Source organism: Phacochoerus africanus, chromosome 15 (genome assembly GCF_016906955.1).
Source record: "Phacochoerus africanus isolate WHEZ1 chromosome 15, ROS_Pafr_v1, whole genome shotgun sequence".
NCBI lineage: Eukaryota > Metazoa > Chordata > Mammalia > Artiodactyla > Suidae > Phacochoerus > Phacochoerus africanus.
In genome coordinates this window covers 54,454,845-54,469,236 of record NC_062558.1, presented here as the reverse complement: position 1 = coordinate 54,469,236, position 14,392 = coordinate 54,454,845, and the positions used below count along the sequence as shown (strand labels likewise).

At 37.4% G+C, this 14,392-nt stretch overlaps 1 protein-coding gene and 1 pseudogene across 2 annotated transcripts in view; one reads left to right on the top strand and one right to left on the bottom strand.

Moving 5' to 3' along the window:
• The window catches only part of RYR2 (ryanodine receptor 2), a 775,249-nt gene that overhangs the window by 650,406 nt on the left and 110,451 nt on the right, over positions 1–14,392 (top strand). For both annotated transcript variants that reach the window (XM_047762364.1, XM_047762363.1), the window contains 4 exons: positions 3,879–4,049; positions 5,605–5,664; positions 10,869–11,003; positions 13,841–13,876. In XM_047762364.1, coding sequence (XP_047618320.1) covers positions 3,879–4,049; positions 5,605–5,664; positions 10,869–11,003; positions 13,841–13,876 — 402 coding nt within the window. The remainder of the gene's footprint in view (positions 1–3,878; positions 4,050–5,604; positions 5,665–10,868; positions 11,004–13,840; positions 13,877–14,392) is intronic.
• On the bottom strand, positions 7,674–8,325 carry LOC125116807 (isochorismatase domain-containing protein 1-like; annotated as a pseudogene).

The following is a 14,392-nucleotide window of genomic DNA, read 5'->3' as shown; positions in this document are numbered from 1 at the left end:
ACATGTAGTCACCTATCACTCTTCAGCCAGTCACACAAGCAGGGGTAATCACTCTTTATATGGAGCACCATTTCCAAATTTGGAATATGGTAATCTGGGATAGGAAAATTCATTTTGACTTAAAGCAAAATGTATGTAGCCCAGAGAGAGGCCACTGCATATATAATTGGTCATAACGGAGTTCCCATTGTGGCTCACTGGTTTAAGACTCCAGCATAGTCTCCATGAGAATGCGAGTTTGATCCCTGGCCTTGCTCAGTGGGTTAAGGATCCAGGGTTGCTGCAAGTTGCCTGTGGCCTATATCACAAATGTATGTGGCATAGGCATGCAGCTGCTGCTCTGATTCAACTTCTATCCTAGGAGATAGATCCCTGGCCTGGAAACTTCCATATGCTGCAGGTACGACCATCATAATACTTTGGTAGTTCTATTTTTCCTATTTTTTGAGGAACATCCATACCATTCCACAGTGGCTGAACCAATATGCATTCCTGCCAGCACTGCACAAGGGTCCCCTTTCCTCCACATTCTCACTGAAATTTGGCATCTTTTGCCTTTGTGATGAATAGGCTCATTTTTGTACCTAATGTATCTAAATTTTTAAAAATCATAAATTCTTCGGGGGGTTAGGCTATTTCATTGTAAGAGTATTAGAGAGTTCTCCCTTTTTTTTGATTCTCTATGAATTTTTAGCCTACTTTATGTGAAATTGTTGGAGCTATATTTGTGGTGTGTATATGCTGAGGTGTGTGTATGAAAGAGAGAGAGATCGATTTAAGAGCATTTATTTTTCTCCTTTGTTGACAGAAACAATCAATAAACAGTCTAATAATAGGAATAGAAAAGAGTTTTATTTGACCCAAGCTGAGGACTATAACCTGGGAGACAGATTCAAGAAGCATTTAAAATGAAGGAGTGTTATAAAGGCAAATGCCACAAAATTACATAAGTTGTTTGTCAAGAATTATAACTGGAGCTGGCAAGAAATAAGTGTGCTTGTTCAGCAAGGATTGGTTGAGGTCTGAAATGACAGTTACCAGGGGAGACCTTGAGACCTTAAGGATGCAGCTGGAAGCCTCTAGGAGATACTACTTTGAGATCAGCTGGTGGTGCCCTTGAGTCTGATACAGTCTAGAAAATTCAAGTTCTCGGTGATGTAGAAGCAAGTCTGAAACCATATCTGCAGTGGCCACCTGGCTCCCCTTTGGATGCCTGAACCAGTTACTTGTTTGATTTTTTTTAATGCGTTCTTTTCTTTAATGGTTAAATAAGATGTACGATGCATTTTGACAGGCTGCAAAACAGACTGTTCTGGTTAGCATAAAATTTAAGTTAAATCATGTATAAGTCAGAATGACTTCCCTATACTTCAGTATATGAACATTTCTTTCATCAGTACCTCCATGTTGACTGTGTCATTGTGTATTTGTATCTGATTCAAAGGGTAGGGAATAGATTGAAAATGAAATATGCAAATTCAGTAGCTCCAGCAGTTCTGTGTAAATTGTCGAATAGCCCTTATGAGTAAGGCACAGCATTTGGTTCTGCATAGAGGAAAAGGAACACAATAGGTTTGGCCTCTTCTCTAACAGAGCCATAGTCTGGGGAGGAGACAGGCGCCACACAAAACCACTGTAGATGCACATGAGAATATTTGATTGCTTCTATCTTTAACTTCTTCGTACTGGCAGTGGACTGTATTACCCATAAATATTCACAGACTTATTAACTTCTTTTCAGTTTACAGATTTCTTATGGTATAGAAGCAAGATTGTATTTTGAACATAAGCAGGAATTGATTTATCTAGTGTTTCTCAAAATTGAGCAATATAGAGTTGCTTTTAGTGTTGATTTAAATTGTCTGTATTATAAGGTCATTTAAATATATATAAATACCAAACCAGGTATAAGTTTCTTCTACTTACTTCTATTTTTGCAACCGTAAAATCAAAAGAACTTGTAAGTTAAAAACCAAAGAAAACAACACCAGTAAAATTTAGACTTTAACATGTTAAGTAACATCGTTTTGCCAAAACTAAATTACCAGTATTAGACAGAAATATTTGCATAATTTGTATCAATTTATTTAATTTTTAGGTTGGTGATTCTTCATTGGGGTAATTAAAAAAAAATTTTTTTTTCAGGGCCACATCAACAGCATATGGAAGTTCCCAGGCTAGGGCTCAAATCGGAGCTGCAGCTGCCAGCCTATACCACAGCCACAGCAATTTGGGACCTGGGCCATGTCTGCAACCTTCACCACAGCTCATGGCAATGCCAGATCCTTAACCCACTGAGCAAGGCCAGGGATCGAACCAATGTCCTCATGGACACTAGTCAGGTTCATTACTGCTGAGCCACAATAGGAACTCCTTGGGTAATTATTTTTATCACTGTGATTATGTTTCCTTTTACCAAAGAGGTCATTTAAAATCACTGATTCATTATTTTAAGGTTTAATGAATTTAATAATTATTCACTGTGCTTTTTCTACTAAGTTTGCTGAGAATAATTTAGTAGAAAAAGCACTTGTCCAGATAAAAGCGGAATCCATGCAATAAGTATATCTCCTTGGAAAGTGAATATGGTTATTATTACTATGGTTCAGATATTATAGGCTTAATATATCAATGTATACTATACATGTAATGATATAATGCATTATATAATATATATTATAATAGTAACATAATATGTCAGCTACCATCACTATATGATTTCAATTGTTTCAATACTTTCACTATGCAAGAACTTTCAACATCACATTTTGACATATTTTACCTGCTTTCGGGGAAAGCAAATCATTTGTATATTAAATTCTCTTCTGATATTACAACATATCATCATAAAACTATCTTGAGTGTTTGATTTATTACTACAAAGAAATTTAAGATGCACAAAGAAGTGGATGTGGGACAATTATTTTAATTTTAACATTAGAACATGTCCTCTTAATAGAAAGAAAAATACTCACTACCCAATGAAAGTTAGACTCTGTCATTTATGTTTACAATGACCTTGGCATAAGCATGGTTTTCAGCAAAATTACAAGAGAACCCTGACATGTCATGGCTATACTTAATTGTAAACAGTTTGTCCAGAGATAATCCTGAATATTTATATAATATGGATGATTTTGTCTGTTTCCAGTTGATATGGATTAAGGCACTGGGAGACAGGCATTCAACCTATATAAAAGGCAAATGTATTTTGTGAGCGTTTGATATATACTGTATGTATGTGCATATTGCAAAGCAAACATTTGTCGAAACAAAAATCATTTACTCTTAAATTTTTTCCTCTTAAGCACTGAAAATTATAAAACAGAAAATAAAACATACAAAACAAAAATACCTGAAATTACCATGGATTTGTCATATATCCATTTGCCTCTCTAAAATTACAATGTTCATAGGCAATCATATAGAAATGCCTACCAGTGAATTCTATTGGCCTGGGTATCTGACAGTAGGACTATAACTCAGCAAGAGGAGTTCCCGTTGTGGCTCAACAGTTAATGAACCCGACTAGTAGCCATGAGGATGCAGGTTAGGATTTGATCCCCGCCTTCAATCAGTGGGTTAAGGATCCGGCATTGCCATGAGATGTGGTGTAGGTCGCAGATGCAGCTTGGATCTGGCATTGCTGTGGCTGTGGCCTAGGCCAGTGGCTGCAGCAATGATTCAACGCCTAGCCTGGAAACCTCCATGTGCCACTGGTGTGGCCCTAAAAAGCAAAAAAAAAAAAAAAAAAAAAAAAAAAATCAGCAAGCGATCCTGAGAGGCAAAGAGAAAAGTGCAGTTAAGTTAGAGAAGGTGCATTAGTTCTGTGAGATAAGATGTGCCTGCAGATTCTAACATTTATCTTGGTGCTGTAGGCAGCTGTTTCTGATCAGGAAAGGAAGAAAATGAAGCGCAAAGGGGACCGGTATTCCATGCAGACCTCGCTTATCGTGGCAGCTCTGAAGCGACTCCTGCCCATCGGCCTGAACATCTGTGCCCCTGGGGACCAGGAACTCATCGCTCTGGCCAAAAACCGGTTTAGTCTGGTAAGTCTCCGTTTCCTCCCAGTGAATGTGATCTTTTGACCTCCAGACCCTCAAGTGTTTGATTCCTTCATCTCTATGTTAATATTTTATTTGCATTGAATGTTTCATGAAGCAATTTTTCTGCACAGGCCCTGGGATACAGATACAAAGACTGCCTTTTTTTTTTTTTTTTTGAGACTGTTTTTATTTCTAAATTATGTAAGTCACCTCCAGGGCATATTCAGAAATCAAATAGAAAAGATGGCAAGTCGCTGGTAGTGGAAAAAAATGAATTTCATAGTCTTATATAAAATTTGGGATGGGAAGTCACCTGCAGATTTATGAAGGGCAGTTGTTCAGTGTCAGAAGCATAATGTGTTGTGCTGATTGTGGGTAGATTAGATGTTGACATCAGCAGCTCTCCTCCCTTGCGAGCTTTAAGATGGAAGTCATCAGGATTTCTTCGTGGCTACACACAGAGAGGATGCAATTTTTTTTCAGAAATACCCATCAGGGAGTTCCCACTGTGGCACAGTAGGTTAAGAATCCAACTGCAGGAGTTCCCGTCGTGGCTCAGTGGTTAACAAATCTGACTAGGTACCACAAGGCTGTGGGTTTGATTCTTGGCCTCGCTGAGTGGGTTAAGGATCTGGCGTTGCTGTGAGCTGTGGTGTAGGTCGCAGACGCAGCTTGGATTCCACATTGCTGTGGCTCTGAGCATAGGCCAGTGGCTACAGCTCCAATTGGACCCCTAGCCTGGGAACCTCCATATGCTGTACGTGCAGCCCTAGGAAAGGCAAAATGACAAAAACAAAAACAAGAAAACCCCAATTGCAGGGACTTCAGTTGCTGTGGAGGCCCAGGTTCAATCCCTAGCCTGGCATAGTGGGTTAAGGATCTGGCATTGCCACAGCTGCAGTGTAGTTTCAGCCCCTGGGCCAGGAACTTCCATACTGCACTGGTACAGCCATAAAAATAAAAAAAAATTAAAAATACACGTTGGGGTGGCTATATTAAATTTACGTAAATTGGAGGACGTATTTTCCTTCCTGTGTCCCCACACCGAAGCACCTCTCTGCATACCCAGAGTTTGAGACCCCACCATGAGCAAGTTGAAGGGAGGTTGGGGCAGAGGGGCTGCAGAGATTCAGACCCATTGGGTATTGCCTAATGTTTGATTCTCAGAGTATGCTCCTCATTATTGTGGTAACTTTGGGGATGTTACTGGGTGCTAAAAATTATGTCATGGAGATTTCCCAGAATGGCAGAACTCTGCTTCTCTTGGAACCCAAGGGAACATGCTTGTGCCCTACTTGTTGTGAACTGGAAATTCACTTCCACTGAGTCGAGTGCACTTCTGGTGGAGTTAAAGTACGTGGTTGTCTTGTTTCCTGTCACAGCACCATCAAGATATTATCTTGAGAGAGACGGCCCTGCATTTGTGGCATGTATTAAATTCTATAAATTTGTTTGTTGGGACATAAATGATTTCAAAAGCAATTTATGTTGTTCCTGTTGACTTGTCACAGCTGATGCATTATAAGACTTCTTTTAGGTAACATTTATTTCTTGACAGAAAGACACTGAGGATGAAGTCCGAGATATAATCCGTAGTAATATTCACTTACAAGGCAAGGTAAGCCAAATACTATTATTCTAAAGCATTCATTCAATTTAGCATGCATAAATTCATTAATCTCTCTTCAAAATAGTACCACAAATAACATGACTTTAACAAATAAGATAGTGAAAATATATTATCTTAATCACGTGTTATCCTGCTTTGCTTGAAAATCCTTTTGTGTTAATGATTCTCATGATAACAAATGAACTGTTTTTAAAATAGATTGTTAAACTTTAAAAAAAAAGATGTCACCAGTTGAAGTAAAGGTTGAGAATTTCCTTCATATAGCTGAATTTGAGGACCTTTGGGACATGGAGATAGGTGTCTATAAGAATTTGAAATTTTTACATTTCTTGCTTAGAAATTAAATACGTGTATTTGAGTCGCAGAAGAGAGTAAAAATTACCATAATAGGAAAGCCAGTGTACATTTAGAAGGGAAACATGAATTGAAACTAAGAGAACACCTACTTTTTTATTCTTTAATTGCTTTAATAGAAAAGACAGTGATGTTCCGTATTTCACATACTTTTTGAAAAGTTTTAAAATATGATACAGAGTTCGCACCATGGCTCAGCGCTAACACACCTGACTAGTATCTATGAGGACACAATTTTGATGCCCAGCCTCACTCAGTGGGTTAAGCATCTGGCATTGCCAGGAGCCGTGGTATAGGATCTGGCGTGGCTATAGCTGTGGCGTAGGCCAATAGCTGCAGCTCCAGTTCCATCCCTAGCCTGGGAACTTCCATATGCTGCAGGTGTGGCTCTCAAAAAAAGGAGACAAAAAAAACAAAAACAAAAACAAACACCCTACTATAATATGTATTTAATGAAAATAAATTTATTAAGGGGTAGTAATGACTACAGAATTAATGCTACCAAATCATTACTGAGCCCAATAATTAACATTATTGTTAATGTTTTGCATTAACAATAATTGGAGGGTAGGTGGAAAAAATATCAAACAAAAACATGGATGTTTTAAAACTACATTTTATTCAGCTTTTATCTTTGTGCTAAATTTTGTGAATAGTAGAAGATATATTCAAGATGGTTATAAAGCTATTCAGCTGAAGTAATATGTCAAAGATCTTAAAACAGTCCACCACTAATTATATGGCTTGCAAGTCATCCTATCTGTTTACAAAATTTAAACAATGACCCAATCTGTCTTTCTAGGTAAAAGATTCTGTTAAAAAAAAAAGATAATATTATCAGAGAATTAGTGATGGTGAGCCGAATCAGAAAATTAGCATAATTAAGAAATATATGTAATCACTCAACATAATTCATCTGGTTAAACCAATGGAATTTAACAAGTTTACTGCATTATGAGTAAAAGGAGTAAGGTGATCCAGAGTCCTGTTTGTAAATTCTCAGATAATAATCCTGTCTCAATCAACCTGTAAAGTAAAGGCACTGAATACACATTAACATTATAACATACATCTCACAATAATGCAGAAGTCAAACCATTACTGGGAGATCTGTCTTTACTATGCAAAAGCTAAGAAAATGTGACAAGAGTGTGTGCTTTTGGGAGTCCCCACTGTAGCACAGTAGATTAAGAATCCGTTACTGCAGAGGCATGGGCTGGATCCCTGCCCAGCACAGTGAGTTAAAGCATCCCACTTTGCTGCAGCTGCGGTTCAGATTCGATCCTTGGCCCAGCGACTTCTATATGCTACAGTTCGGCCACAAAAGAAAAGAAAAAGTTATGTGCTTTTGAAAGTATGATTCGTGTATATGGTGTAGACAATACGGGCACCAGACACCTGCATTATAATTTTTTAAATAAATAAAAGCATATTAACATAAAAAGAAGATGAGTGGCAACTTTGACAGTTGTAACTAAATGCTGGGAAACAAATGGTCTAACTGGTTAAGTTTTTTACTAAGATATGTAAAAAAAGGAGCCAGTTTGTGTTGTAACATTGTAATCCTGGTAGAGACGAGAGCTTTTCTGGGCTTAGGGTCCTGTCACCTGCTGGCAGAGAGCATACCAGTCCTTTTCAAGGTTCTATACTTTGGAAAGCAGATCCAACTCTGGAGCACCTGCCCTAATTGAATTTCGGATGGTCTTTATCAGCCACCAGCTATAGCAGAACAACCTTACCTGTAGTCGCTATGACCCTACTATAGGCCAGACCCTCCAGAGCAAGCATCCTGTCCATTCTACTTCTTGATCATGTGTGTCAGCCACAACATGCACCTCGATGCCTCTACCAGTGAGCTCCAGAGCTGTTTGCTAGATGCACACCTGAGTTTCTACGCCAAGTAACACAACACTCCTGACTCCAGGAAGCTCTTAAGGCTTCTGGTGATACCACCAAATACAGGCTTTGGAAGTACCAGCTTTATACCTGTTACATCAGTTTCTTGAAGAGTTCTTCCAAGACCTGTAGGGTACTGTTCTATGACAGAAACTGGCATTCCTAAAGCCCAAGTCCCTTGTAACAATCTCTGTCCCACCCAAATAATATCTTCAAAATACATGATGGCTAGTCTGACCCTTTCCTGCCTGTCACAGCAGAAAGACATAGAACTTCTGGATGAGCAATTCATAGAGGGCCAAGCAAAAGAAGCAGAAGAGCACAGAGCATGGGAACTGCACCTGGTGGCACCCCTGGTAGGGGAGTACCTGGGCTGCCTGTGAGCTCAGGGCCATAAGGTGCAGGTGTAGACATGCAGGCCATAAGGTGCAGGTGTAGACATCCAGGGCCCTGCCTCCCTGGATCAATAACACCTACTTTTTCTCTTTCTTTCTTCAAATGTATTTTATTCTGTTTGAAAGAATATTCTTTTTAAAAAATTTTATTGGAATATAGTCGACTTACAATGTTGTGTTAGTTTCAGGTATACAGCAATGTGACTCAGCTATACATACACACATATCTGTTCCTTAGCACCTACATTTTAATGGTGGGTAAAAAATTTGCTCCAAGTAGTTTTTGTAGTCAAAGCATTTACCATTATTGGGAAATGGTTTCACACTAGAGGGTAAGCTAGTCATTTGTTTACAAGACCTGTTAGGTAATGTGAGCAGTCTAGCAATTTATTATTTTGATGCAACTATTTGCTTCTATTCTGATGTCCTTTCTGAGGATTTTTCTATTAATTAAAAATGTCCAAATGCCAAAAAGTCATGCCTGTAGTATAATGTATCCCTTTGTAGGTATTAAAATGTTTCTTTCCAAAGATCCAAACCATGTTCTTTTAAAATTTCAGAATATAATGTGGTAAAGGTGCAACATGCTTTTACAATATTCATGATGCACAAATATGATTTAGTGCAAACTTCATGTGCACTTTGTTGTGTACTCAGATATCCATTTCATCGTAATTTTAACAGAGTAGGAGAGTAATTCCTATGAGAGCATGATCTCTTTGCAGGTAGCAGACATATCTTGAACATTCTCCAAAATGTTCATAAAGCTTCCAGCTGCACCTCACGTTTATACTACACTCATGGGTGTTTGAGGAGATCATGTGTGCACAGAAGGGTCTAGAGATTCCCAGGCACCCAAGATCCCACTTTGAGAACTCTGGTCCCAAACAGAGACAGGAAGTAGTCAGTACCTCTTAAGAAGGGATTTATACCACTCTCAGGAACTGGTCAAATAAAAACACTATGTCTTGAGTAAGCAGGAGGAAATTCTTTCCTTATATTCTAGAGGTTACTTGTAGGGATAGTTTTGACAATTTATGTTGTGGAGTCAGGAAGAAAGAGAAGAACAGAAAAGAAGCACTTTTATCATCAAGATTTCCCCTTCAGATGAATGAGACCTGAAAGTAAAGAGGTAACAGATACTTATTCTTTTTGACAGTTCATTCTATACTTTTGATGTTAGGAGTTAAGCCCCCATATTATGGAAATATATAGACTTGCAAAAACAGAGTTCCTTTGTTCCCCGCGCCTTCTTGAGTACATTGTAATGTACTGGTAATCTTGGGGACAAAAGGCAGTAATTTTGTATTAGAAAGAATAAAATCTGAAAGGACCAGAGTCCTGAGATGCAAAAGATATGTGTGGAGAAAGAACATTTTGTTTTATCAAAGCACAAGTGATGTTGACAAGTCACTCAGTATGCAAAGCTTGGTCTCTGTTTGCCTCCAGATGAAAGTTATTTTTAACATTTCAAACTAGCTTTCCCAGGCTTGGAGTTTTGAAGTTTTGGATGATATCCATTTACTTCTGCTTCATTACTCTCCATCTCCCAATTTTAAAGGAAATACTTAATGGAAGAAGAGAAATAACGGTATTCCTTAGCTTGTTCTTATTCCATATTTCTTTGAATTGCTTTTTCCCTCGAAAGATGCTTGTATTTGTCACTTTCTCTGCTTTAAACTAGTATTTCTTAAAAACACTCAGAGTTCAGTTATAACTTTCACTCATATCGAAAGCCTATAGATTCCTTTATTATAAGAATATGATTTTTATAGGACCTCATTGGTTTATATGAATTGATACTTTTGTCTCTGTGCATCTGAGCTCTGATGTAGTATAGTATCCCTATGTTTTTAAATATAAATTGACTGTGAGAAACAGACTCACAGAGGACATATTTGTGGTTGCCAGCTTGGAGTGGGTAGGGGGGTGGATTGAGAGTTTGGGATTGGCAGATGCAAACTATTATATATAGGATGGATCAACAGCAAGGTCCTACTATAGGGCACAGAGAGCTATGTTCAATATCCCATGATAAACCACCACAGAAAAGAATATGGAAAAGGATATATATGTATGTATAACTGAATCACTTTGCTGTACAGCAGAAATTACCACAACATTGTTTATCAACTCTGAGTAAAACAAATTTTAAAAAATAAGTAAAATGACTGTGAAAGGAAAAGAGAAGGAGAAAAGATAGCTTTGCCTCTTTCCTTTCCCTGACCATCTTCAGCTTATCCTTAATCCTAGTTGGAACTTCACTTGTTTAGGGAAACCTTTCCAACCACCAACAGATTAGGTTAAACCTCAAGGTACCTTATATTTTTTTCTAGTAGCCCCTGTCACCATTGTAAATATATGTTGGATGTCTGTCTTCTTTGCCAGGTGATAAATTTCATGAGGACAAGATAATTCTCTGTCTTGATCTCTGCATCATGTTTTGACCCTGTGTTCTGCTGAAGAAATAGCTATTGATTGACTCTTCAAAAATGGGTCTTCCCCTCTTTATATTGCATTTTTTCAACATTCTTCTTTTTTCTGCAGCTGGAGGATCCTGCTATTAGATGGCAGATGGCTCTTTACAAAGACTTACCCAACAGGACTGAGGACACTTCAGATCCTGAAAAGACAGTGGAAAGAGTCTTGGATATAGCAAATGTGCTTTTTCATCTTGAACAGGTTAGGCTTTGTGTTGACTCAATCTCATTGGCCTCAAGCATGTGAAAATATGTTTAAAAAGGATGTGTGTTAACTTATTAAGTGTGCCAAAATATGCTTATGTTCAGCATATTCATTGCAAAAATTCTGTGACTCAGGAGTGCTTAGTATCTAATGAACATCATGCAATCTTATCATTTTTTGTAACAGTACGTAGATAGTGTATTTGGGGAGATCAAGGCCTCTGTTTCATTTGCTTTTAAAAATATTTTTCAAATTAAACAGATATTTATGATTATATACTTAATTTTTAACCATTCTGGCAAAATTTTTAGGTGTTACTCTGATTTCAAAAGTCTTACACTTCTATTATTTTTCATTACTGCTCATAACAACATATTTGAGATACTGTCTTTCACTGGTCTAATATTTGAACTTTGAATTTCAGGTCACTTGCTTCACCTTTCCTTTTAATACTTCTGAGCTAATTTTTCTCAAGATCAGGAATAAAATACATTCAGAGAAGAGCAATGCATTGCTATAAAAAACATTTAAGAATAGTGTTTTTAGATCATTTTTGCAGTTGTATTCTATTTTCGACTACAAAGCTCACTGTATGCTTGATTTTCTTATTTATTACATTTGCTCAAGAATTTCCAAGCCAAGAATATCTGAAACTAAGTTATCAATTGGTGAATTATATTTTTGAACAAGCAATCTTCTGGCTTAGGGAAAATATCTGCAACACAGAGACAGTCTCTGTTTCTCATGAGGTCCTTCAGTACAGTAACACCAGACTGAGGGTACTCAGTGTAAACCCCACAGTGTGCTGTCACTGGGTCTCCATGACAGTACCTACCTGACGTGGAGGGATGGTTACTTCACACTGAACATGAAATCATCAAATTCCCCACGTCATCTCAGGAACCTTGTCCCCTGAATGTTTTGCAGAACATATAAGCATAGCAATAATAAACATGTTTCTTTGGTTCCCATATTATATTATCTGACAATCTCCCATCCCTGCCCTGGCCAGTGAAATAACCCAAGGATATCATGTAAAGTAGGATCCTCTTAATTTCCTTCTTGCTTTTACTCAGTTGCCACCACCCCCATGCTAATAACCTCTCCAGTGCCATGCAGTTTATCCCACACCTAATAAGATTAAACTAGGATACTCTTCACCCATATGGCTATTGATATGTATTTACATTATGTAATATTATGATGTTAACAGTATAACATCCGATAATATTACTTTAGGAACTTAACATTTCCCTAAATATTTTCCTGAAATATTAAATAAATATGTGATAATCAACCAGCAGATGACAGGATTTGAGGTCACGAAATGTTAAGTTCTCTATAAAGTCAAAAGAGTTGTTTTTCCAGAACAATATACATATTTAAGAACATTATTCAATGTTAATTAAATGACTACTGGAGGACCATTTCTGGCAGGATTACGCACTGTGAGGTTTTAATTCTTCCAGATTTTCATGCACATATCTGGATTTGCTTGGATGACTCACAGCTACATTAAATGAAGTTTATTGAAATCTGATTATGTTTTATTATACATAAATACATTATGTTCATAAATATATGCAGTCATAATGAATGATGTCATTTGTGAGTAGTGAGATTCATTTTGCCAAGTGGCTGTTTATCCCGTGAACATCTATTGCATGCACTACCCCATGGCAGCCTCGTGGAGCTCTGTGGGTCCCCGGGGGTTGAATTCTGTCCCCTACCCAAGTGGCTCATGCTCTGGTAGAGGATGTGGACCTAAAGACAAATATGTAATGATGCAGGTGTGATAGGTTACAAAATATACTGAAGAGAGGATCAAAGGAATCCAGACTTAGTCTAGCCGTGATGAGGATGATCCCTGTGTAAACCTTAAAGGAGTAGGAGTCATCTAGGAAAAGGTAAGAGGGTCAGATTTTTGTTAAGGCCAGGTAGTCTTCAAAATGTTAAGAACATGAGTAAGAGAACTCCTCAGTTATCAAAGAGTACAAAAGTGGAAGATAGCTGAGTGTAGAATTCATGCTTCTTTTCTAATGTTCATTTGTAAATGAGTCATAGAATAGTTGGCAAAGAATATTTCCACTTGCTATACTCAGCAACGGTGGAAAAACAGTGGGTGCACAGGAAATACTTCATTCCATTTATGTCAAGTGTCAGCGACCTTTGCAGATGAACATTTTATACTGTACGTCTGGTACGTTTTCTCAGGAGAGTAAGCCGTCCCCTTGGAATTTTCTAATACTCAAACTCTCATCAAGCTAACACCTCACACACCCGGACAGTGACAAACCACACCGTGGTGTCACTTTTGGATCACAGATCTTACCAACATCTATTGACTCAATTTACAGGAAAACTCACTATTTAAGATCTTTCTTTAGTGATAAAATACTCTGCCAAACAGTAGGCTTCGTGATGGCAGAGACATTTTCTACGATGTTTACCTCTGTATCTTCAACACCTTGGTACTTATGTTTGTTGACTGTCACCCATTTTGATCAGAATGCCTTTTTCTACTTGAGTGAAACTACCCTTGATTCTGTTTTCATATACAGTGTTGAGTCTCAACAATGTTATATTTTGCCTAACATAACCAAGAATCATATTGAACTGGATAATTATCAAAAGTGTTTATGGATCCTGTGGAGGAAAGAGATCACAGAAATAAGTACTTTCACATTATACAAGTTGCTTTGTTAAAATTCCCAAACCGCTATAATCCAGACTTTCTTAATGTTTTCTTCAGACATCCATATTTTCACCTTTTACTGCAAAGGATAATAATAGTTTTACTTTTTTAGCTAACATAGCATTTTTATTTCTTCCAGAAATCTACATGTATGCGCCGGAGATATTACAGTCTGGGAAGTACAGTGTTCAATTGCCTAGAAATTACTAATTATTGCAGAATGACATGTTGGGATTTTTTTCTCTCTAATACCTATAATTAATCTCTTTTTCTTCTCAAAATTCCAAACACCATTAGCTAAAAAAAATAGCTTGCTTGCATCATTTACTGCAACTTTCAAATTCTCATTTGTTCCTATCTAACAAAATAATTACATATTTTAACATTTTTGCAAAATAAAACTCTTTTAATCCTAGTAATGTGTTCATGGAGACTCGTCATCTTCTTTCCATCCTATTACATTAAGGGACAATAGACTTTTCAATAGAATTTTCTTTAAGTGTTCACTGTTGTAACTCTTAGAATAAAATTCATGAAAATGGATACATAAAGAAGAACAGGTTAATTGTTTGCATTGGCAGAAGATGTGTTTTGGCACCATAACCAAATTCTGAAAAGGATGCAAAATGATTTTGTTTAGAATGGTTTTATATTTCTTTGATTTTAAAGATGACATAGCCTCTCGGGTACA